Source organism: Vulpes vulpes, chromosome 15 (genome assembly GCF_048418805.1).
Source record: "Vulpes vulpes isolate BD-2025 chromosome 15, VulVul3, whole genome shotgun sequence".
In the NCBI taxonomy this organism is placed as follows: Eukaryota; Metazoa; Chordata; class Mammalia; order Carnivora; family Canidae; genus Vulpes; species Vulpes vulpes.
The window spans coordinates 12,625,085-12,651,474 of record NC_132794.1 but is presented as its reverse complement, the minus strand read 5'-3'; the positions used below and the strand labels follow the sequence as shown (position 1 = coordinate 12,651,474).

The 26,390-nt window shown below is 46.8% G+C and overlaps 1 protein-coding gene across 2 annotated transcripts in view; it reads left to right on the top strand.

Moving 5' to 3' along the window:
* The window catches only part of HUNK (hormonally up-regulated Neu-associated kinase), a 105,376-nt gene that overhangs the window by 58,829 nt on the left and 20,157 nt on the right, over positions 1–26,390 (top strand). For both annotated transcript variants that reach the window (XM_025985129.2, XM_072740853.1), the window contains exons 4-6: positions 2,606–2,741; positions 15,523–15,650; positions 22,445–22,580. In XM_025985129.2, the coding sequence (XP_025840914.2) occupies positions 2,606–2,741; positions 15,523–15,650; positions 22,445–22,580 (400 nt within the window). The remainder of the gene's footprint in view (positions 1–2,605; positions 2,742–15,522; positions 15,651–22,444; positions 22,581–26,390) is intronic.

Here is a 26,390-nt window from a genome sequence, read left to right as displayed (position 1 = left end):
ACCTAATGATAGTGGGCTTATGCGTTTACCAACTCTAATTGAGACAGACTTGGGTGACACACGGGCAGGTGGACTTCACTGTAGTTTCAGGGTTCTAATTATAGCCACACGTATAATATTTTAATAATTACCCTTATAAGTGTGGAGAAGACCAGTTGTTTTTCTCCAGTATATTTTAAATGAAACCCTTCTGGCTAGGTCGACATTAAGTCATTTAAAATGCAGATTTTCTCTCCTCCCCTCACCAGATCATCTGCTAATTTATCTTCTTGAAACTGTGCTTAAGATAAGGCAAGGCACTGTGTTCTCAAGCTTGCCTGGGAGCAGAGCGAGGGTTAGGTGGGTGGTGGGAGGGGGGTTGGGGGTGACCCAGTTGCTTATCTCGCCCTGCCCTCTTGGTGTCCAGCAGTTTTTTACAGACCCCCGTTAGGGAGTGGAGGGAGTGATCTGAATGAGGCAATGCTTTGCTGTTAATGGAACCCCACTGAGATTAGACACAGAGTCTCTTGATTTAATGTCAGAAATCTAGAGAGAAATTTTACAGAACTCCTAGGGAGACCAGGCCTTTAACATGACTGTTTGTAAAGCTTCCCTTAAAATGTTGCCCCCAACAATGTAATCTTTATTCCATGGTCCTCTTTTTTTTTTCTTAAAGATGTTATTTATTTATTCATGAGAGGCACACACACACACACACAGAGAGAGAGAGAGAGAGAGAGAGAGAGGCAGAGACACAGGCAGAGGGAAAAGCAGGCTCATGCAGGGAGCCTGACGTGGGACTTGATCCCGGGTCTCCAGGATCAGGCCCTGGGCTGAAGGCGGCGCTAAACCGCTGAGCCACCTGGGCTGCCCCCGTGGTCCTCTATGTATTTGTTGTTTTATTAAAATTCCTTTAGGATGATGATTTGCAGACCCAAAGCATTTAAGCAACTGTCCAGTTTCAAGCATGCTATGATTTTTCCTCTTAGAAAAATATTCGCCCTTTCCCTTTTTTCCTGTGTCGGTGATACTACAGAGGTCTGAGAGGTCTGAGAACAGGGGTCCTCAAATCCTTGGCACAGAGATCTTGTCCTGAGACGGGAGGCCAAGGGCCCCGTGGCTCCCGTAGGGACTTTCTTGAACAGGTTATATGGGACCTACTGGTATGGACTGGGTGGGGGGCAAGGAATTGGGGGCCGGGTGGAGGTGGGGGTGCAAGAGTAGAGAGCAAAGGGATGTTATGAGAAAAAAACATGGAATCATAAAAGACAAAGGAAGAGTGAAATGTGTCCACATGCAGCCTCCCCGGGTGGTTTGCCAATCCCTGGGGTAGGTTCTGGTTCTTCATCTCTAAGCCCAGAGCCTTGAAGAGTTTTCTGAGCTCTGCTTGGCAGGGTTCTATTTGGGAACACCCCATCACCAGACACAGTCCCCACAGCAACTGTAGAGAGAATTTCTAGTGGTGCATCCTGACCCATAGTGTGAGTCACTTTATGGACTTACAGTCACTTCACACTCTGTCCCATGTTCCTCTTTTCCTGAGTTTTTTTTTTTTTTTTTATAGCAATCATGTGCTTGCAGGTGGAGGCACGTTAGTCAAGGAGAAAACCCAGTAGTGAAATTAGGTCTAAATCCTGCCAGTTGAGAAAGTACAAGGGTTTGGTTCAAGCCAGTCTCTGGCCACTGAGAGCCCTGTGAGCAGAATGTCCTGTTTGGGAGACTAGAACCTAATATTCACATTGAAGTTCAAAGGAGAAGCCACAATCTTCCTTCTGGAATCAGCAAAGATTGAGGAAAGACGTCAGATGAGGACAGAACACTGACAGCTCTGATTACCCTCCAGTCGCAGCGTCCTTAGGATCAAAGGAGTAAACACGACACAGCAGGTGTACTGCGCCCAGCACAGCTTTGGATGCACTGGGCTCTTCTTTACTTTTCCCATTTGGCTCCATCACCCAAGAGCAAGGCAACGCTAGGAGGTCGCTTAGTCCAGTTCTCATTGCCGTCTTCCTGGCGGTAGCTTTCCAGCAGCGTTCAGCATCGTCTAAATCATTGGGTGTATAGTTTTCCCTCTTCCAATCCCCATATTTCCCCACACGCATCAGGAGCATTTTTAAGAGACTTGCACGAAATGAAAACATTGAGCCAAAAAAGTCAAGTCCAAATGGTGGGATCGCGTGTCACCCCGGGTGACGCCAACCCCAGCCAGAGAAAACGAACCTTCCTTCAGCTTTTCCCCCCACGTGGCCACTTGAAAGCCAGTTTGCTGACTGCAAGGCCTCTGCTCCTTCTCCCTTCCTGCCTTAGTCCTAGAAAGCGAAGCCTCTCTTTTTCCTGGATGACTCATTTCCAAGGTTTGATGAAAATAATGTTTTGGTTCAACATACTTTTAGCTCTAGCTGGATTTTATAGCGAGGCCTGATATAAAATGTTTCCAGGCTTGAGATCCATATCCAAAGGTTATGGTCTGCAGCTGCTGGTGCTCCTCTGGGATGCTAAATGATGTGTTAGCATGAGAGAACGTTTCCTTTCCTGCTGCCCCCTGGTTTTTTTTTGTTTTTTTTTTTCCTTCTTCTTTTTCACAGTTTCCTAATCCAGAGCCGGCTTTGTCTTACCCCCTTTGCAGACTTTGGTTTGAGCAACTGTGCGAGGATCCTGGGCCACTCCGACCCGTTCAGCACGCAGTGTGGCAGCCCGGCCTACGCCGCGCCCGAACTTCTTGCCAGGAAGAAATATGGCCCCAAAATCGATGTCTGGTCCATGTGAGTTATGGAACTTATAAAAGGGAACACTCCCTCCTGTTGTGTCCGCTCTCCCTTTCTGATGAAATAACCTTGGAGTATTTGATGAGGGGGTGTTATATTACAGGCTCTGGGATAGATATTCAATGATTCTTTGGGGGCCCGGCTTTCCACTGCTGTTCCTTCTGGAACAGCTGATCCCTTCTCCCCAGACCACCAGAGAGGCTTGTACCAAAATTCATTCCGTTGCTGGGGAGACAAGAAAACAAAGTCCTGAACTCACAGAACTCATGTTCTAGTTTCATGAGTCATTCCTGTGGTTGTCCTGCTGAAAATTGTCCCATGGCTTTGCATCCTCGTCAGAAGAAAGCAGCCCCTGCCTGGCCCATGCTCCCACCACTACGCCATCTACTCCATGTGTTGCTCACAATTCCTCAGGCACGTTGGCCTCTGTTGCATCTTTCCCACCTTTGGGCTTTGCACCTGCTATTTCCGTTGTCTGGGATGGCATTTCCTGGCTCTTCAGGTGGCCTGTCCCTGCCCACATTCCAGCTTGAATGCAGTGTCACCACTGCAGAGACCATTTCTGAGTTTCCTGTCACCCTCACACATCCCTCCCTAGCACCCATGGAGGCCTGGCATTTTAGTGTTCGTTAATCCATTTATTGTCCAAATCCCCAGTTGGGAAGGATGCTGAGTGAGGATGGGACCTTTCAGGTCCGCTTTGCAGTGTCTCGCATAGCACGGGTCTCCAGGGGCAAACTCAGGACACACTGAAGGGATGAGTCATGGGTGGTAAGCAGGGCTGCTGAGTCTGGCTCCCTAAGGTCCCCCTGGTGGGTGGGTCCCTCAGCGTCATGCGTGAATGGTGCGGGGAGGGTCCTGGATTCTGGGGTCGGGACCAAGTTCCTCACCAATGGGAAACGGGCTGTAGAAAGAGATTGGGCTGCTGATTAGGATGGAAGCTGGGGATGAGAGCGGCGAATTTGAACCAAGAGTGTGGTAATCCAGTACATTTCTAGAATTCTCCTATGTCTCTCCCTCCTCGCTATGCTTCCTTTATCCAGTTTGGAGAAAGGCTAACGTTTGCTGCTGCTTGGTGTACAGCAGGCACCACGGGACTTCATTTTCATGGTATCCCAGTGAAACCGTTACACTCTGTATCCCCATTGTATGGAAGAAAAGAGACAAGAGACATTAATAAAATTTCTTAAGGTCACGGGGCTACTGAGTGGTGGAGCTGGGATTTGAATCAGGCCGACTCCAAGGGTCTGAAGAGAAAGGCCTGACTCTTGAACATGGCCCCATCGCCTCATTGGGAGCCATCCTCCCTCTGCTTCTCTCCCCATCTGTTCTCTAGCTGACTCCACGTTTGTGTCTCCTGTCCCTTGCACGCACTGTGCCTTCAGCCGGGGTTCTTGCTCTTGTTCCCATACTCCTTCTCTTTCCTTCTTCTTTTCTGGGATGCCACTTCCCCAGGGCAGCCCTCCCTGCCTCTCGCAAGCTGGCTCTGAGCCTCTGTGTCTCATCTGTTTCCTGCTCCCCTGGTGCTCCCCCTGTGGTCACAGCTCACCTACCGGAAACCCTGCACTGCAGCCCGATGGGGCGGGACACCTGGCATGGAGCCTGGGATAGAGGAAGGAGGGAAGGGGTGGGGAGGGACAGGCATTTCATCCCGGTGAACAGAAGCTACAGGGTCAGGGGCTTTAGTTGACTGAGGAAACGAACAGAGCAATGGGACCTAGGGCCAGCGTCCAGAAGTGAAGGGAGTCCAGAAGGTTCTAGTTGGAAGTGAGGGGAACCTGGAGCCCAGCATGAGATTCAGGGGACAACAGAATTCCCTGGACTTGGACAACAGAATTCCCTGGACTTGGGTGCCGCTGGTCACAAGTTAGGGGGGCGTCAGCTCTTGTTCCTGGGCAGGCCAAGTGCTCAGAGCTAATTGCCCCTTTGATCCTCAGGACAGCCAGTGAAGCTTTCTCGTGCCCATTTTACAGACAGGAGGGAGGCCCGGGGGTAAGTGTGTAAGCAGTGGAGGTACATTTTGCACTCAGGGCTCTTCACACAGAAGCCTGAGCTCCTCATTACTTTCTTGACCTCTCAGGAGGAGGCTGTAAATGGAGAGTGTGTGCTGTGACTCCCTGGGGTAAGGCTTGGGGGCTGCTGGAGTTGGTGGGAGTGGTAGCAGGAAGCCCTAGCAGAGGAAGCCCTCTCCTTCAGGTACCCTGGGTTGTTTGGCCAGCATTGCTGATTCACAAATTCTTTATCCTGTGCCCAGAAGGGCCTCAGAATCCTTCTTAACACAGCCATCAGGAATCGCTGCCCATGGATCAGAGTCGATACTTGAGGTGAAATCCATTCTTGGTCTCTTTCAATGCTTAAGAACTCTCACACGTGTCGGGCATATGATCTGCCCCTGGTAAATATTGATTAACGGATGAATATGAATGTTTGAGTCTATAATCACCTTCTCTCCAAAACAGTTAGGGAACTCAGTTATGCTAAAGGGAGAGCTATATGAGGAATAATTTTTGCACACACACAAAAATAAAAAGGCTATGGAGAATAGGCAGCCTGAAAGGCCAAGAGGTTCAGGGGCGTGATGTGACTGGTGGAGTGGGAGGCGTAATGACCACAGGGAAGAGAAGCCGGCGGTTGGAGGGCAGGTGACGACTTACTCCTCCGGCCCTGCTTTCCCAGGGACTTTGCTCTCTCAGGGACAGAGTAAGTGTCATCACAAGTTGTCATGGTGATGGGGCTCAGCCTATGAAGGGGGGGACCTTTCCACTCCATGACTGGCAAAGCAGGCAGCTCCTTACAGTCTAGAAGTGTGGGTAGAAGGAAGGAGCCTTACAGATCGTCAAAGCTGCAAGAGAGCTTCTGGACCTGTATCACCTGCGTGGAACATCTCGTCCCCTCGTGCTGACTGTGGGATGGGAATAAATCACTTCTCCTGTCTGGGGACATCCAAGGAGGGTAATGAAAAGCACCAGCTGCAAAAGACAGTGTCATCTGTGGGGCAGGTATAAGTTCAGACTTTGCCTGAGTCCCTTGCCTCAGTCCCTTGACTGCCAAATCCCTTGATTTGGGAAAGAAATCCGCATTTAGTGACCACAGGTGCTTGACTGCTCAGTTTCGGGACCCGGAGATAATAGCAGAGGGGCCTGGTCTCCTGACACCTATTGTGTCACCATCCATCAACCAGAAGCAGTGACTCCACTAGGAAGTAATGGTGGCATCAAAGGAGGGAAGGTGGAGGGAAGCTGCAGGAGAGATGAAGGTGACCCCAAAACACTCACTTCCCTCCTCCGCCCTGGCTTCTGTCATGGTTGGGCTGTCTGGAGCAGCTGGACATTTCTTTGCTCACCTCTCCACGTAGTTGCCTGTTCCCCACCCCCACCCGCAAGAAGGTGATGTGTAGCTTAAAGCCTTCTGAAAAGCTCTAATCAGGTGTCATTCTTATCCTGGTGCCCTCGAGTAGTATATAGGAAAGTCTTTGATAAATAGTAACACACTATACAGACCGTGGTCTTTCCGTTGATTGTGGTATAGCTCTGGGGGCTGATGGAGGATCTCTGGGTACACCAGATACTGTAGCCGCACGAGTCCGGGATCCAATGCCCTGTGGTGTGGAGCTGAGGTGGAGATTCTCAGTCTCATTAAGCCATGGAGTACCATGTTTTATTCTAAGAAATGAGGTTTCCCTGGAGCAAGTCTGGGTGACCTGACCCTAGAACATTCTTGACGAGATGAGGCCACATGACCCATGCCTGATTCACAGGGATGGCATAAATTAGGCCCCTTTTAGAAGCTGTTGCTAAAGCTTAAAAAGAATAAAAAGAAGCCATGTGAGCAGCATACAGCTTACCAACTGTTCGTTTCTTCGGCAAATATCTGTTGAGCCAGGTGCTGTGCCGAATTATGAGGGTGAGTAAAGTAGCCTTGGTGGGTCCCTGCTCCTACAAAGATCGCTATTCATGCTCACACACCTCTGACTGAGTGACAAGCATTGTTCCAGGGGCTTTGCAAGTATTAAGTCATCTCATCTGCCTCACAGTCCTTCAAGGGAATGCTCTGTTATCCCACTTTATAGACAGGGAAACTGAGGCCCGAAGAGTTCTCAGCCCTTGCCCAAGGTGGCACTGCTAGTAGCTACACAGCGAGGATTTAACCAAGCTGGCTTGACTCTAGAGTTTGACTTAAATCGTCACTCTCTTCTGCTTCTACTACAATGGTGTGCTTCCTTTTGTGGGGTTTACAGTCTCGTGGGGCAGACAGGCATTTTTATTTAAAAGCTATAAGCTGGGTGTGGGAACCGCTGTGGAGGAAGTGGGTGGGATGCAGTGAATGAGGACGGTGGTGGCCTCCAGAGGAGGAAACCTCAAAGCCAAATCCTTGGGATGAGTAGAACCAAACTCTGGGAAGAGAGAGGTGTCAGGGAGGAAGGCCTGAGACGCAGGGAACAGGATGTGGGAAGGCCAGGGGCGGGTGGGTGGGGAAGTGTGGGAAGGGGTTTGGGTTTCACCCTAAAGGTCGTGAGAAGCCACTGGAAAATTATAAGCAGGAGGGTAACAACATGTCATGGATGGAATTGTGTTCTCCTCCCGAAAGATATGCAGGAGTCCCAGTGTCTCAGAATGTGACATTATTTGGAGAGAAGATCTTGACAGGGTAATCCGGTGAAAACGTCGTAAAATCCAGTATGACAGATGTCTTGATAAAGGAGGGAAGTTTAGACACAGAGAGATGAAGGGAGAACGCCACGTGGGGCTGAAGGCGGCGATCATAGTGCTGCATCTCCGAGCTAAGAAACACCAGATGGCCAGCAACCACCAGAAGCTCTGGGAGCAGCATGGAACAGGTATCTTGCTCACGGCCCTCAGAAAGAACCAACCCCTGCCGACTCTCTCGTCTTGGACTCTGAGCCTCCAGAATGGTGAGAAAGTCAGTTTCTGTTGTTTAAGCTCTGAAATCTGGGGAAAGATCAAAAGTAAACTGATGAGTAAAAACTCAACTGCTCCAGATCCCAAGAGCTGTCCTCCTTCCCAGTAAGTATGAAATGCTTCCTGCACTGAATCAAGGTCACTAACAGATGAACGAAGTAGACTCACAGAATTCTTGCTCATCCCTTAGCCAGCGGGAGTGTGAGCCTCCATCAGCCACCCAGCAGAAAGCACCCCATGGTTCAATTATAAATCCAAATTCTTAGTCATCGCTGCTACCTGTAGGTAATAAGTTTCTGGCTGCATGAAAACCACAAGATAGGCCGGATTTCATTCACACGATGGCGGAAGAGTTCCCGGGAGTAAAAGAGGGCAAGCCGTGGTGCGTAAACACTTTCCAAGAAGCATCTGTGTCACATTTGCTAACCTTTCAAAGCAGACTGCATGGCCGACCCGGAATCAAGGAGAGAGAGGTCATCAGATTGCACCCAGTAGTGGGGTGAGTGGGAAAGAATTTGTGGACTTTGGGGTTTTGTTTTGTTTTGTTTATAATCCACCACACTTATCTGCTGCTGTGGACAGAACTGTATTCCTGCCCCCCCCCCCCCAAATCCATATATTGAAGCCCTACTTTCCCAGTGTGGCGGAATTGGAAGGTGGAGCCTTTGTGAGGTCATGAGGGTGGAGTTACCCATAATGGGATAAGAGTCCTTTTAAGGAGAGACCCCACAGAGTTTGCTTGGTCTCTAACAGTGAGGACAAAGCAAGAAGGTGGCTCTCTGCAAGCCAGGAAGAGAGCTCACCACAACCTGGCCATGCTGGCACCCTGATCTCAGACTCTGGGTTCCAGAACTCTGAGAAAATAAATGTCTGCTGGTTGAGCCACCCCATCTGTGGTATTTTGTTACGGAGGCCTGAGCCGACGAAGACCCCTACTTACCTAACAAGTGTTGCCTGTAAACAATTACAGCCTGTCAGAAGGTACAACACAGAACAAATAGAGCTGCATAGCTGGCTCAGATCAAGAAGGCATCAGAGGAGAATTTAATCTGCTTCTGAGGCATTAAGTGGAATTTGCCAGGTGGGAGCGAGAAGATTTCCAGGCAGAGGGAACAGCATATGCAGAGGCTCGAACCTATGAAAACCTGATTACTCTCCTTCTTGATCCTGGAGAAAATGAAAAACTTCAGAACCTTCTGGAAGAGATTAATTCTCCACTGCTTCGGGGTGTTGTGTCTGAGATACTGGTTAGGTTCCTGTTTGGTGCCCACGACTTCGCTGGCAGAATTGGAAATGGAAAACCCAAAGAGAATTTAATTTAAAAGGCCATTTAAGAGAGTGAAAATGGAACCAATTTTCTTTCTGGGTCAGACACTGTTATTATAAAACATCCCTTTTTATCGTTCTGAAACAACAGAATGAAGAATTCACTTCTCAAATCAAAAGCAAACTTCTGCCTCTGGAGGTTTGGACCTTGACGGATGGCTGGGGCCTTTCTCCAAGACTTCTGGGACTGACGTGGAAAGAAAACCAGCTTGTCACTCAGGGAAACCTCTGGAAGGAGAGCTCTTTCGACAAATGGGGCCCCCGGGACCCTCCTCTTCTAGTGAATCAGGCATTAACAATGTCAGTGGGATGGTGTATGCTGTCTTGGGGCTTTTCCCGCTATTTTCTTCATTTTCATATATGAATATCTTTCAAATCATTCACGTCTTACCTTTAATCGAGATGCCTGAAATATCTTGATCTCCAGTGAACTTTGAGATTTCAGGCACGAAATCAAAAATGTTCATTCCGTGGTAGTAAACTGCTTTTATGGTTAACTGACTTTTCCTCAGAGTGGCATATATGCTAATTAAAAAAAAAAAACACTAATGCAGATGTACTTTTTAAATGAAAAGAATACAAATTAACTTTATTTTCAGAGTATTGCAGTGCTCTTTTGAGAACTTTGGTGAATCTCTAAGAGGAAGGAAGATGGGAATCAGGAGATCTATCCCCAAAGCATTGGAAATGCTGTATTGTTTCAACCAAAGCTGCTCTTTGCTCCCCTGGGAGTGCATGGGGTGGGCGAAACATTTATGTGAAGACCTAGTGCCTAGTGGAAGGTCGTGTACAACACACCCAGACCACCACCCCAGTCTCACTGAATCTCTTTTCACTTAGTGGGAAAAATCTCTCCCCTTTGCTGTCCCTTTGGGTAGACAAGTTGGCTGAGGGGACCCAGGGGACCCATCTTGTTTCCAGCCCTGCTCAGGCATTCAAGCCTTAGATTCTGTTTTGTAAAAAGTACTACCAGACACCACCAGCTGCCAGTGGTGAGATGTGAAAGGATAGCATTTTCTCTCCATTTATACCCCCTCAAAATGATAGAAGGAGGTGGAAACTGGAGCCCTGTGGCTTCTTTTGGGTAGCTTAGGGCTTTTGACTTTTAACAGAGAAATTCCTTTAGCTTCTGAGATTTTTCAGTTATAAAATCTAAGACTTTGTGTGTGTGTGTGTGTGTGTGTGTGTGTGTGTAGTTAGCTTGTGCATTTAAAGTAGAAGAGGGGAAGGAGGAAAGGAAAAGGAAGAAAAAAGGCTGAAAATCCACAAGATAGTAATTTCTCGTGGAACACAGACCATTTTAAGGAGTAGCCGTGAAGTTTGAGATTCTCCAAGTGGACAGATCTCTTCCCAGTCTACTTTCAAGACTTAAAATCAGAAGTTGGACTGAAAGTTGATACTAAAAGTTGGAAAGATGTTGCTTTTAGGCAGAGAGGGTTTTTAAACATTTTTCACAGGCAGTTCTTTTCTTGAAGAATCACACAGAAGCCGGGTGTGTCAGCTGAAGGTTCTCACAGCTTCGCTTTGGTGTAACCTGGGCAGTTCCTGAGGATGCTGCCCATTGGCCCTGTGAGAAGAGTAGCCAGATGTTCCTGAGGATGCTGCCCATTGGCCCTGTGAGAACAGTAGCCAGATGTTCCCAACACGGGCCAGCGCAGCTCTGTCCATTACCTTGTCTCTTGTGTCCTTCTAAAGCTGCTGGCCAACTTCTCCAGGGTGGTCTGACTCCTTGTCTTTCCTCTCTTGGATGATAGGTGACACTCCAGCTTTCCCACCAGGGAGTATTTCATTATCTGATGGGACATGGGGACCACCGTTGGGCTTCCTGACTTAATCCCAAAGATTCCACATTTATATTTCATGCGGCCCCATCCCCTCATCCTTCTGTTTTTCTTCATTGTCACTTTACCTTTTTCTTCTGATGCCAGCATATTCCACACTGGCCAGTTACCTTTGGATTTTCTGTCACCCCGTAATGACTCAGCCTTCTTTCTTTCTGTTTGGAAAAACTCACATATCGTATTTGTTTGAGACTTTCATTCTGGTCTCTCATCCCTTTTTTCCTCAATTTAGGATTTGGGGCACCTGGATGGCTCAGTCGGTTAAGTGTCCGACTCTTGGTTTTGGCCCAGGTCGTGATCACAGGATTGTGAGATCGAGCCCTGAATTGGGCTCCGTGCTCTGTGTGGAGTCTGCTTCAGGTTCTCTCTCCCTTCTCCTCTGCCCCTCCGTGCTTGCTCTCTCTTCTCTCTCAAATAAATACATTTAAAAATCTTAAACAAAAAAAAAGAGATTTGTGATTTTTTGGGAAAGATTTTATTTATTCATGAGTGAGAGAGGCAGAGACATAGGCAGAGGGAGAAGCAGGCTCCTTGGGGGAGGGGGAGCCTGATGTGGGACCCGATCCCAGGGCCCCAGGATCATGACCTGAGCCAAAGGCAGACACTACCACTGAGCCACCGAGGTGCCCCACTATTTGTGATTCTTGGGATTCCCATGTCTGCCATGGAGAAGTTAGAAAGCCCCTGCACCATATTTCAAAAGACACATCAGGAAATTCTGTACATGTCTTGGGACTTCTACTAATTCTTTGGGATTACAGAGGTTTATAAACTGCATTCCACATTTTTCCCTTGGTATCCATCCTCACATACTTCTGAAATGTCAAAGGGATAAGATTTCTCTTTATCCCGATATTAAACATGTATGAAAAGCCTGGGGGAAAGGAATGAAGATGCTCAATCTGGTTTCCTTTGTAAAATTTTCTGGGACTGCATGACTCTCCACGTAGATTTCCATCATTATCTGGCAACAGGATACAAATATAATTGTAGCTTTGTATCTGTTGTTTTTAAAAGTTTACCGATGAAGCAGTAGATAGATTCACATCTATCAGGCACTGAATCTGTGCCAGGCCCAGCATCCAGTACTTTCTGTGGCTTGGTTCATTTGACCCTTATCCAACGTACTCTTGTTACCCACGTTTTGTAGAGGAGCGACCCTGGGTGAGACAGTGGGGTCCCCTTTAGGGACTTATGACTGTTTTCAATGATAACTTTGATGATAAACTTCCCCAAGTGAAATGAAATTCTGGAGTCAGTTTGGTAAAATAATCAGTTATAAAAACCACTTGCTTCGCCCTGGTGCAAGTTCACCAGCACAGTCTTTAAAACAGGCATCTATTACCTTTATCTGTGGCCCCAGCCAGATAATGGAGAATGGTACTCAGTGGCCAGAGTATCATCTTTTGAAGTCACTTGGTGGCAAGGAGATGTCTCAATGACACCTCGAAGACAGAGACTTTTCGTAAAGGTTTTAGAGTTGGCCCCCTGGCATCATATTACATGTTACATTCACTGAACTCCTTCATTTGGATTTCCCTCCGTTACTGTCACGTCCTATCTCCTCTAGCATTTGGCACTATTTTATGCAACAACCCTTCCTCCCCACCCCATGACAAGAAGCTCCATGTCCCCTAAAGATAAGGGGAAATATAAAAGGTCATAGGGCAGTATTCTTCAAACTGGAGTGTTGAACACTCTTCTTGTCAAGGAAGAACATTCTTGGTATCCCCTGGTGTTGACTTTAGTTACTTTGATTTAAATTTTGCTTAATGTATATGAATGTAAAATTAAACTCCTTTTATTTATGGCTCTGTACAACTAAAAACCCAAAACTAATGTACAAGTTAAATATAACTGAGACTAAAAGAATCCCCAAATAAGTAGCATTAGTTAGGTGCCATGGCTACTGGTTGGTGAGAGCTGAATTGCTCAAAAGATCTGGGCGTTACTTCTCCTTGCTGGGCACAGGCTCTCTGAGCTGGTTGGCCCATTGCCATGGGCTCAATCAATTCTCCCTCCCCCCCCCCATTTTCACCCCTCCAGCGGCTTTCAAATCTGACTTTGCATCCGAAGCATGTGGAGGGCTTGTGTAAATCCAGTTTGCAGAGACCCACCCCTAGAGCTTCTCATTCCTTGAGTCTGGAGTGGGGCCCAAGAATTTGCAAATCCAACATTTCCAGGTGATGCTGTTGCTCTACTGAGCACCACACTTTGGGTGCTGCGCCTTTCTCATTAGCCTGTGACAATAAAAGTGATCTATTTTGGCAAAGGTTGTGTGTTGGTGAGCACCAAAGCAGAAGCAAGCACCAAAATCCAGTGTGTACTTGGTTATGTGGCCGAAACCCAGTGTGCACTTGGTTATGGGGTGACCGTCCAATGTCCCTGGTTGCGGTTTCCAGGATGCTTAAGTATATCACCAAAAGAAAATCAAAACTTGGAATTGCTGAATCCCCGAGGATGTGTCCTATGTATCTCAGTTTGAGAAACAAGTATAGGTTGGGTATTAGACAATATTTACCTGTGTGTGTGTGTGTGGGGGGGTGATATTATGTAGGTACCAGCCTCTTCAACTTTAGGTATGAATGAATGTTAGACCAAGACAAAGGTGCCCAGAAGTGAGCAGAGAAGAGAGGACAGATCTCATTGTACCACCAAAGAGGAGAAGAGAGAGACTGTGGCTTAGTACTGGGGGGGGCCTCCTTCGTGCCCAGGCTTGTCCTGAATGGAATGAACTGCACTGGGGAAGTTGGAAACACTTGTCTTGAAAATTGTTCAGGGGCTCCCAACAGTAACTTTCTGGATGTTCTGGGAGGGTTTCCTATTATAAAAGCCACATGTCCAAGACCCCTTTGAATGAAGAAATTCTATGATTGGGGGGTCGGGGGGTTCCTTAGTTTTCTCTCTCATTGGTCTCCAAGAATCCTCCGAGCCAGGATGTTTAGCATTGCATGGTAGGTTTCCAAGCGTGTTACCAGCCCCAGTACCCCATCCTACCGCCCCTCCTGGCTTCCTCAGTTCTATCACTCTTTCAGGTTTACAAAGTGACACATCTCCTTCCCATACCTATTCCTTACTAGCCTTTCTCTCTGTGGCCCGCCATCCCTCCCACTCAGGCTTCAGTGGCAACATGCCAGTATACTGCCCTGAGCTCCTGCTCCCTGTCCTGATCCCCTTAAATCTACCTGATACCAGATGACTGCTCCCCAAATTGTTTGGCCTTGGAACTTGTATTCAGCCAACATCTGTTGTTGTCCTGGGGACCGTGTTCCATCAAACACACAGGGGAGTGCTCCTGTAGATTCCGTGTATGTGTATGTCTGGCTCATTCTGGTCTCCATATCTTGTCTTCCCGACTTGTCATCCCCATCCCTAAGGTGTGGAAGCTCGGGTGCATATACTCAACCTTCCTGGCAGAGGCCACCTGCCTTCAGGCACTTAGTATAAACTGACTACTTGAAAGGATTGTGCTTAGACGTTACCTGTTGACTGTCCCCCACAATCGAAGATGGCAGGGCTCCATCTGGTTCATCCCTACCCAGCCCCTGCCTGGGGCGGAGAGCCAGCCAGCAAGTGTTTGTGAACTGAATGTTTATGTATCTGTGGCCATAACTGCACTGTGAGTTACAGAGGAGGAACGGGGTCTTAGAGTTATGTCTGCAATTTGAGAATGATTTCTGGCTGCAGCGCGGGGGCTCTGTACCTGTCGTGATCTGGAGCACTGTAAATCAGAGGCGCCTCCGTGGAATTGGGCCCCGGGGGTCTTCATTTCAATCAGTCTCATTGGATTTGTTTTGACTGGAAATCCTATTGCCTGTTTTTAAAACATATTCCCTCGGGCACTTTTGAACACTTGAGACCTCTTGGCAGGCAGGCATTTCATCCCCATCAGGAAATCTCATCAAAATGATATTAGGTTTGCACATTCAGGAAAATAAAAGTCCTCCAAGAAGCTGTTGCCGTCTGCTAGATTGGCTTTGGATGTAAGCAGTTAAGCCCATTCAGAAGGTATTCCGACCACGTCTGGGCCACGGGGCCAGGGCTGGGTGGTGGGATCTTACAATGAACAATGATAGAGAAAATAAGAGTGGGGAGGAGATGCCTCCCCCATTCCCGCCCTGGAGAATTCTATAGTTACAGGCCCAAACAGGATTCAAGGGAAGAGCAACAGGCCCATTTTGGGGGTGAGACTCTTGTTTCAAAGGACTTACAGGTAACCAGAGCTGCTGGCTAGGCTGTGGCTTGCCCTCCCATGCAAGTGCAGGGTCTTGCCCTATATATGTTTTTGGTCTGGCCTCCTCCATGCTCCACCTTGTCAGCCATACTTGGAAAACCACATAATGGCAAGACTACTTTCAAGGCTCCCAGCCTGCTGCTGGTATTCTTCACATAATTTGGTCTGGACTTCCTTCCAGAAGGAAGGACATGGTTTCCCTTCCTTAGGGGGTAGCCATTGAAGTTCCATAGACTTCTTTGATCTCCACAGTCCATTGTCCAAGTCTTTACAGACAAGCTCTTACTCATGCTTTTCACTTTTGCTCCTCCAGTATGTCACCAAGTTTTCCAGAAAGAAGGCCTCTTGAGGTCAGCATGAAAGCAACAGGGCTAAAGCTGTGCCAAGCCTGTGCCCCATTTGTCTTCCCCTCCCGGGGGCCTCATTTTGGTCTCATACTTTGGTGTCTCTCTTTTCAGAGGCGTGAACATGTATGCTATGTTGACTGGGACCCTGCCTTTCACGGTGGAGCCTTTTAGCCTGAGGGCTTTGTACCAGAAGATGGTGGACAAGGAAATGAACCCCCTCCCCACCCAGCTCTCTACAGGTAATGCACCCTCGCCTCTCTGGATTCCAGGTTCCAGGACTTGTGTGCTTACCAGGTTTGGTCCATCCATGAAGCAGTATTTGCTTTGCAGAAGTGGTGTTAGGCCTTTTTATGGGATTAAACCCTGACTCAGAGGTGGTTGAGTTTCCCATGGCTAAGCAACCCTTCATCTCACCTTGATCTTTTCCTTCTCTGTTATAACTCTGAACCCCTAACTTCCTCCTTCCTCCTTCTGCACAAAACACACGCATTGAAAGGCTCTTGGAGAAATGATTGCAGTCTTGATTGTTTTAATGCTTACACTATTCTAATGTTGACTTTGAAAAAAGCATTTATAATCACAGTTCTGTTGTGCTTTCCTTAGTCAATTCAGTGTAAAGAAATATTACTTTCATTCGAGTTTGGTCTGTAATTTGTTTTGCTCTTTGAGCTTTTGAGCCTGTTCAAAAGCTTTTAAGTATATGTAGTTTCACTTACTTGATTAGACTGAATCATCAGGTGTGTTTGGCAAGTGTTCTCAAACTTCAGGAGGTTCACGTTTCGGTAAACAGGTCACATTAAGATTTGGTTTCAGATCCAGTAAATTAGCACAATTTGTTCTTTTGTTTGGATTACAATTCACTTCAAGTTCCTGGCTTCAGGTTGGCCCTGGTGATCATTTAATTGGCTCCTTAGAATAAACTCAGCTTCCCTGAGATAAGGCATGTGACCAAGAAAAAAAAAAAGTATTCATTTAATTTCAACTTACAATACATGATTTAAAATGTAGAATTTTTATTTTACTACTGTTACATATTTTTTTCCCCTCTGGAGTTTATAAAGCATCCATGAAGCTGACCTTGAATTTATGCTTGTCAAATGGAATTCAAGCTGAAATGCATTCTCGTACGCAATGATCTAATTTGGTCTGTACTTTCACCTTTGCTAGGGAGGATAGAATCTCCTGCTTGGAGAAGGCAGACAGGGCTCATTTTGAATCCCAGTAGGAACCCGAGGAGCTGGAGAAAGGCTTCTCATTCTTTTAGTCAGGATAGGCCAGGCTATGCCACAATAACAAATAGCCCCCAAATCTCAGCAACTTAAGACAACAAAGACTTATTTCTCATTCACGCCACCTGTCTGTGGAGAATTGGATCAAGGGTTGGAGGATTCTGACCATCCTCGTCAGTCAGGGTCCCGGATTGATGGAGGAGACACCATTTCAAACATACCTGGTCCATGTGGATGAAAAGAGAAGTCTAGAACATCTCTCATTAATAATTAAGTTTCCCACCCAATGTTCTGTTTATAAGTCCTGACTTTCTGAAGCGTGTCACCTGGCTTCACCCAACTAAAGAGGCTGGGGAAACACAACCCTACTGTGTGTCTAAAAGGCAGAAAACCAGAAATATCTGTTGAACAGCATGAATGTGAGCCACCGGCTGTGGGAGGAGGAGCAGGCGGTTCGATCTGTGGTAGTCCCTGGGGTGGGTTGCACAGCAGGTCAAGGACAGGTAGATTAGTAGCCCAAGAAGTCAGTCTCATAACTTCAGAACTGATATTGTTTTGGGGTGCCTGGGTGATGCAGTTGATTAAGCATCCAACTCTTGGTTTTGGCTCAGGTCATAATCTCAGGGTCCTGGAATTGAGCTTCATGTCGGGCTCTGCACTCAGTGTAGAGTCTGCTTGAGATTCTCTCCCCCTCTCCCTCTGCCCCTCCCGCTTGTGCTATCTCTCTGTCTCTGTCTCTCCCCCTCTAAGATAATAAATAAATCTTGAAAAAGAAAAGAACCAACATTCTTTTAACCCCAGTAAGCAGGCTGGTCTATGACTGTTTTCTGATAGTGAAAATTAAATTTACCTTAAAGAAGTAAAAACTGTACCCCGAAGGTATTTAAAAAAAAATAGTCCAGAAGAAATTCCAAAGAAGATATATTAGAAATGTTCTGAGCGATTTAAGCACCACTGGAGTTGGCTCCTGCTCTGAGCAGACAGCTTTGACTTTGGCCTTAAGCTCTGTGTGTGCTTTTTAAAGATCTTCACATTCCTAAGGGACTTGGTTGTCTTGACTTGTCAAGCATGAACAAGCAAGAATTGCGCTTCTTTCTTCTTCTTTTTTTTTTTTTTAAAGATTTTATTTATTTATTTTAGAGAGAGAGTGTGTGCACAAGTGGAGGGCGAGGGACAGAGGGAGAAGGACAAGCAGACTCCCCACTGAGCACGGAGCCCTACTCGGGGCTCCATCTCACAACCCCAAGATGATGACCAGAACCTAAACCAAGTTAGTTGCTCAACCTACTGAGCCACCCAGGTGCTCCAAGAATTGCATTTTTAGATTTGGTTTTCCAATTAAGGAATCTGGACTCCTCCCCTAAATTAAAAAAAAAAAAAACTTCTTAAACTATTGGGATGTGTAGGTATTTCTCCTATTTCTCCTCAACTGGAGCTTTGTGCCAGGTATCAAGCGTAGTGTTTGCACAGAATAGACACTCAGGGGATCTAGGTTACTGATTTGAGTGGTCAAAGCGTGCATGGCTCTGGAAGGCAGCCCATGAATCCGCCCAGCTGCTCGGGGACAGGAGCTGAGCCGATGCACTGGGGCCTAGAGCTGCTAGCTGGCTGCTGGAGCAGTGCAGGTCACCTTATCTTGTTTACACAGTGAATGACCTCCGTTTTGGAGATGAGCCCCTGGCCTCCTGGCAGCCCCCTGTTTCTCTAACCCTCTGCCCTTTAAAATACCCTGCCAGGTTTACCTCTTCTTTCCAACCAGCCTGGCCCACCCTCATTTAGGAGACCGTGTGGTGCTACCTTATTTAGAATCCAGAAATACTCATTCACCAGCAACAGGAGTAGCTGAATGGCCACGTGCAAGTGCTTTTCACATTATCATTTGCTCTCCCCAGAACCCTGCAAGATAAGTACTCTTGGTCCTAATTTATCAGTGAGGATGCTAAGTCTCAATGAGCTTATGTAGCGTCTCTGTTTTTGAATTTCTGTCTGCTTGGCTCCCAAACCTGGAGTTTCCTACTATACAGGAATGTCTCTCTCCCTTTTTAAATTTTATTTGGTATGAGGTGCTTCCCCTTCTGCACCCCTGATTTGGGGGAAATTGTCTATTGCTTTTATGTTCTGGGTAATGTTAAAATTGAGATGTCCAAATTGAAAATATACCAGTTTCATTAAGTGTCTCACCAACACATCTTTCATTTAAAGATTCTCTCACTCATATTTGTGACAATCTCTACACATCAGCTGTATAAGAGTACTCTTTTGGGGGTGACTGGTGGTTTAGTGGTTGAGCATCTGCCTTTGGCTCGGGTCGTGATCCTGGGGTCCTGGGATCGAGTCCTGCATCAGGCTCCCACTGGGGAGCCTGGTTTTCTCTCTGCCTATGTCTTTTCCTCCTCTTTGTGTCTCTCATGAGTAAACAGATGAAATCTTAAAAAAAAAGAAAAAAAAGAGTACTCTTTTTTAGATTAAGTTGGATTTTTGCTGAATTGAAAAGATAAAAAAAAGTCACTGCCCTTGTGACTTCTTTGTGCATGCTTTCGAAGAATTGTCCCTCATCTCTGTCATGTAGTTTGAAAACTTAAGCTTTTGAGGCCTTTCCAATTCTTGCTTCAAGACAGTCTCTTTCTGCTTGTTGGCACTTGCATATCACAGAGTTGGAAATGCCTTTCATGGCTTACACATTTTTCCGACAGTTTATCTTTACATCTCTACATCTCAGGGATGGTACTTCTACTGCCAAATAGTCACTTCTGATCAAGAGCGTTTTGCACCATGAAGTCATGGAAGTGAAGCTGAAGGTTGGGTGTTGGCATTGGCAAGGGTTGAGCCAGCACCAATTAAGATTTCTGAGAAGGTTCAACTGTCAAATAATTGTTGCTGCTTTTGCGTAGGAGGTGATGAGGAAAGAGCCTTCGTTGGGGATGGGACTCCACTTGCATCTATCTGATGGACTGTATTACTGTGAAAAGCCTAATGGCTGTGTCTGCGTCCTGTAGCCCTCTCCCTAGTTAGGCACAGTGTCATGGGGCTCACACAAGCGAGTGCAGATAGTAGAGAGCCCACTCCTCGTGGAGGAAAGTAGGTTTTGCCCTACAGAAGTGTGTGCGCATGTGATGTGGAACACAGAGAGGGAGCTGTCAGTGTGGGTCATCCTTTCCTTGTGACCTCAATGAAAGCTACAGCTTAGAAGAGTGGAGAGTTGTAAGTGGCCGTGCCCACCATGACTTTCCAAGACCTTGGAGAATTTGAATCTCTTGTGCTCATGAAACATAGGGATCTTCAAGACCCTAAGACAAACTTCAGAGAACTCTAACGACATTTTCAAAGTCCTTTTTGGATGGTAATGCAGTGTTTGTGATGTCCAAAGAAATAAAATTCATCAGTAGAGATCAGAACTAAAATTACTTGAGCTCATCAGCAATTTGTGAAGATGCCGAGTGCGTGGTTCTGAAAATAGAACAAAAACGCACATCCAGTCTGTTCTTAGCTCTTCTGGTTAATCATATTCAGAAAAGGCCTGGCAGTAGCCTGGGTTGTACAGGTCCTTTGAGGGTAAGCGACAGAGATGTCTGAGAAACATCGTGAACTCACAGCCTCCACATTTCAATGGATTAAGCTCACATCTTTCTGATTTGACCAATAGGTGGTCCTGATTAGGCATCCAGATGGCTCTTGCAATGTAAGGGAGTTGAGAGAAGGGAGATAGAGTTTCCAGAAAGAGGAACTTCTTTATTTTTTTGGAGATCGGTTTGCTTTTCAGACCATTGAAGAATATTTTAGGGAAGCTTTATTTGGAGACCCAGCTATAAAACTTAGAGTATTAATTAAATGTACCTCATGACTGCTCTGGTGTCTGCACATCTATTTTTACCCACTCCATTCTCAATGAGAAATGACCTTCTGGTGACCACATCAACTGGATCAGAACCCACTAGAGAAGTTACCTGGTGGCATGACCAAGTAGAAGTTGTTTCTTTGGGGTTGATTCTGGCATCACCATCAGCCCCTCTTTTGATGGCTTGATTTCCACCCTGTGGAAAACACCCACCATTCTATCAGAACAGTATTGAATGACAACTAAAGTCTGTGAGAAAGTGACTTTTCTTTGAGAGTCTCTCTTCGAGAGATTATGTTAGAAAACTGAAAGATAGTGGGGGACTGCATTCGTGCTTTCCCCTGAAAAAAAAAAAAAAGAAAAGAAAAGAAAACTGAAAGATAGCTTTGGAGAGAAGGATAGAAAATTTTGAGAACCAAATAAATTAGGATTATGTTCTAGAGTCTGTTGCTTAGTATATTGGAAATTGGATATCATGGACAAAGCTACATAAAAAGATTTTTTTATAGTGCAAAGATGATAGGACTTTGCTCCATAAGAGAAGGAGCATAGAATAAAAGGAAAATCGTAGTCTCATAACTCAAGCAAGACAGACCATCTTCATTTTTTTTTTTTTTTAGACCATCTTCATTTTGAAGTAATCCCTAGCATTCTTGGTCCATATGTGTTCATGCATATTCTCCTGCTAGCAGTTTTGAGCCTGTGTCCTCCCTATGCATTATAAACATGTTTTTCCATGGGATGCAAAGATCTATTTAGAGATGAACCGGCTTCCTATCCTCACTGCCTGGGTGGACAGCAGGCCCTTTGTTAAATATTCATTTAACGAAAGGAAACCCAGGGCATTTGAAAAAATCATTTTTTTGGTCTCAGATGAAAAGGAAAGGGGGCTGTCGGGATTTTCTTGTCAGCGGCTTCTCATATTCTTTCCTTACATACCAGTCTCAGCATAGCTGATGTGACCACTGTGAACTTCGGTGGGCTGCAAAACAAAGACAAACTTGAGTGGCATACATTCCGCGCAAGCAGCCCCTTCATCTTAAGGGAGAGCACAACAGGAAAGGGCCCATCACGTAGACACAGGTTTATAGTGTGGCACTTACTGGAACTTTGTATACAGACTAGGAATTTAAAACTTGGGTGGCTGTTACAGAGTTTACTGACACTCTCCCTGTATCTGGCTCTCTGATGGGCCTGGCTACATGGGCATGGGCTCCGGCTGGTTGGGGTGCTGTGTTGTCAGTAGCCCACAGGGTCTGGAGACTAAGCAGATGGCCATGCACAATGGCTTTAAAAGAAAGGATCGGGGGTGCCTGGGTGGCTCAGCAAGTTAAGTGTCTGATTCATGTTTCAGCTCAGGTCATGATCTCAGTGTCGAGCGATGGAGCCCTGAGTTGGGCTCCGTAATGGGTGTAGAGTCAGCCTAAGATTCTCTCTCTTCCCTTCCCTCTGCCCTCTCTATCCTCTCCCCTACTCTAAAAAAACAAAACAAAACAAAACTGGAAAGAAAGCAGGGCCTCCCTTGGTCTCTTGAGACTCTGTGTGTCACGTGGTGAGCTGCAAGTTAGAGGGTATAATTCTGAATGCGTTCACCCTCTGGTTCCTTTCTGAGTACTTCCTCAAAAATTCACCTTGAGGACAAGCATTTTCTCTTTACTTTCTTTTATCCTCCAAGCCTGGAGCTAGAACATCTCTTTGGCTCGCATTTAGAGATGCGCTGTAAGCTAAGACCACAGGTTGTACTGGGAAGTGCAGGGCATGGGGAGACCCAAATTGGTTCTTGCTTTACCATGTACCAGTTTCATCCCTTGGACAAATATCTTAAACTCTTTGGACTTGAGGCACCCAGAGATCCAGGGAATAGATCAATGCTGGCAGTGACTCAGGAGAGGTAGTGGACCTGCCTCGAGTCTCGGTGGCATGTGCATTCAGCCTATAACATGAGTATGTTTGCCCGCTGTCTTCACAGGCGCCATCAACTTCCTGCGCTCTCTCCTGGAACCAGATCCTGTGAAGAGGCCCAATATTCAGCAAGCATTGGCGAATCGCTGGCTTAATGAGAATTATACGGGCAAAGTGCCGTGTAATGTCACCTATCCCAACAGGTAATCAAATACACACAGAGGGACCCTGTCTCAGGCCAGATGGGGCTGTCTTATGAACCCTGAATACTTCTGGACAGGAAGCTGTAGGGATTCAAGGAAAAGCTGTGTGTTTTCTTGGCTGCCCATCCCCCACTCCAAGCCCACACATCCACAGACAAGCCCACCTCGGTGCCCAAGGGGAAGTGTGGGTAGGGCCATCCCAGGTGGTTGTGCAGAGTATGCCCTACACCCAGGAGAGGATGGATGGAAGGTGAAGTCCATGCCACATTCCCTTATCACACTCACCCCGGGGACTCGCATCTTCACAGCGTGGCACCTCTTTCTAATTCACACAAAGGGACCATTTAGTCTAGTCTAGTCTAGACTAGCTGTGGCCTGAATGAGTGTGTATGTGTGTCTGAGTGTGTCTGTGCCTATAGCTGGTTGTGTTTGAGTGTGTGTGAGATCCGTTCCCGAGCTCTCCTGCCAACATCAGGCTGAATCCAGTAGAATGGGCCCACTCCCGTCTCAGACCACCCCTTGGGCTCCTCTTCTGCTGCTTCTCTGCTCTGATGTTTGGTTCAGCCCCAACTCCCCTGCCCTAGAATGTTGGGGGCACGAAGGAAAGGCAGTAGAAGGAGACAGTTGCTTCAGGCCATGTTTCCCTGTGGGCTTCCGGTGAAGGCTTCACCTCAGGAGCTTCCAAGAGGAGATCGCTTCGAGCAAGCATCGCCACAGCATGGAAACACTGAGGGGCACCTCCTGGTGGCCCACATGTCTCCATTGCTGCTGTACTGACTGCAGATTGGAAAACAAACATCAGAACACATTTCCTTGTACTCTCTTCCTACCCATTTGACATATTGTTAACTGACCCGAGTGAAGGAATGAGGATCCTCACCAGGCCTGGGACCCATACTCTAGGTCCCAGGCCTGCTCGCTCTAGTCTGAAGCTCAGATGAGAACAGGGACCACTGGTGAAGGGGAAACAGATACTTTCAAAATGTCCAGGAAGGCCTGGAAACATCCACCAAGCCTTATTAGGAAAGCTGTCGCACCGAGTTCTCCAAAGAGGATAGGCAGGCAGGGCTCTGTCTTGGGGAGAAAGTTCTAGAAGAACTCCAAAGGCCACAGGTGGAGTCTGCATCCATGCTTCTGAGGCAGATTTACACTCCCCATGGCCGTAGGTCAGGTGGTTTCACTCGGTTGCCGTCTAGAATTCTAGCATTTGACTCTTGAGAGGTAATTTAAACAAAGTCCAGGTTACTTAGGTTACCAAGGGAACCTGGAAATAGACTGCGGGTTTCCAACACTGGCTCTGCTTGGCCCGTGTCTGAAACAGACACCAGAAATATTACCTCGACGTGAGATGGAAAGCAAAGACGAGAAGCCATGCCTCATTACCGAAGCTCCTGAAGGCTGGGAGCACACAGGTACGCTTTCTGCTAAAGGAGGGGCGACTGGAGGCAGACACACGAGTCATTAAGCTAATGTAATCACTGCCTAAATGAGCATAATCAATCCACTCAACGTGGCAGCCGTTCAAAGGAAGCGGAGCTGGTCTTGGAAGTACACTCTCCCCCTCCTGGTGGGCCGCATCCTCACTCACGAAGAGGCGCCTCGTGCTGTAGCTTTTCCACAGGTGGTAGGCAGGCATTTGTAGATTGAAGCTTAAATTCGGGGAGCCCCTCCTGGTTTGGCCAGGTCGGCAATTTTTGCATTGGGACATGGTCAGAAAGCCGAAAGGCTGCACGTGAACCAGTTGGGTTGTGAAACTGGTTAAGATCCTGTTTATTAAAGAAAACAACCACTTACTGTCTTCTGTTACACAAGGCCCACTGCTCACTTTGTTCCAGAGGCAAATCAACGTTCCGTTGTAAAGTACGGAAGCCGGAGATCTAAACTCTTGCAGGAGCCTTTATTTTGAAAAATGTGTAGGGCAAAAAAAAATAATAATAATAATTAATTAATAATAATAATAATAAGTAAATAAAGTGCTTTTGATCGTTATTTTTCTGGCATCACCGGCTCACAGACAAATGGAGTAAGAACATGTAATCAGGGAAAGAATATAGGCTGTATTATAAAGTATATTTTATAGCTTCCCAACATACCTAGCCTCAGATTCAGTGATTTTAGATGTTAAAATGTTTTGCTTTTGGGAAAGAGTGAGAATACAGGGCTTATGTTTTATATCGCTCTTCTGTAAAGCCTTCTGTTAAGTCATTTGGGCTTCCAAGTTATCTCCAAAAGGCAAGAGGAAAATATCTTTAAAAGTCAACCTTTTATAATAAAAGTTCAGGCCAGTCAATCAGCAGTTTGCTGTGCACCCGGCTGGCCTCCCTGTGCTGGGAGCAGATATTTTTAGGGAGGCGACCTTGGCTGCCTTCTTCCTTCAGCACCCTGGTGGGGGCTGGACAGTCTCCCACCATCCAGTTAGCTCTGGAGGTGGGTGGGAGGGAAAGAAGGTGATGGGTAACACAGGGTGGGGTTAAGCCATAGTAGTGTAACAAGGGATTTAATGTGAATTTACTTAGAATTACACCAAGTATTCTGGAACATTTTCCTAGTGTCTCTATCATCCAAACATGGGGAGATAGCAAGAACTAAGTAACTGGTATTGCAGAATTCCAAAGGTACAGGTCGCTTATTGCAAATGTTGAATTGTACCCTCAATCAATAGAGTCGACAGTGCCTTTTGGCAGAGCTCTCCTGTTTCTGAAGACAGTGGATATGAAGGGCAGAGATGGGGTGCCTGCCCCTGCTGACCACCCCCGTCTCCCCTCCACCTCCCAGCCCCACCCTGGTGGCACCCCTCTCCTGGATGGCTCTCCCCTCCCCGGGGTGGAGGGCAGGCTGCTGAGGGTGGCCTTGGGTTGACTGACAGGGGGTGGCTCACACAGCCATAATCTGATTGGCCAGGTATGAGGCCGTGAGGCTGTGGTCTGATTGGCCAAGGACGGAGCACAGGGCAGTGGTCTGATTGGCCAGGGGACAGGGCCACGCCTGCACACTTCCTGGGTAGTTTCCAAAATCTAGTCTTCTGCTTTAGTTAAGTGCCTTGCAAACTTCAAGTATTTGTATTCTTTTTTAATAGACGTTATTTTTACCATTAGTCATTCCAACCCCCTTCCCATCCATTATTTAAAATTAGTGATTTTGTGGCAAATGGGGGGGGGGAGGCAGATTTTGTGGTTCCTTGGGTGTGTTTTCTTTGGATGGCACTTACCCATATCTAGGGAGGGAGTGCTGCCATAGTTTATACCAATGGGTGGTGGAAGAGGGTCTGCAGACCTAGGTCTGCTTTTGCTGCCCTTTCCAACTGGCCCATGACTCTGGCAAACCAACTTACCCTTTTGTATCATTATGAAGCTATTCTCTGTGGTTTCCCAGGGTGTTATGGTCTGAGGTCCCTAACATTTTTGTCCTTGGACCCTTGGTGCAGTGTTGGCGGGCTACAGAGCTCTAGGGCTAGATGTCCTTGCCTTGCCTTCTGCTCAGAGTGCCCTATTTATATCTCCCTGAAGGGATTTAGAATGTTCTGTTTGGTGATGAAGCCCCTACTACCATCACACACACACACACACACTATACTCCTCAGCCTGCTTTCTTGCTCTCCATAGCCTTCCTCATGTCTATTTATATGAGAGCTGCTGAGTGTAGTCTAGCATCTAGACTCTGAGTCAGGCTACCAGGGTTTGCATTCGGAGGCTGCTCCTTCCTGCCTATGTAACCTAGGGCAAGTCACTTTAAGCTGTGGGCCTCAGTTTCTTCCATCTGTAACATGGGGATAATAGTAGTTCCTACTCATAAGATTGTCCTGAAGACTAA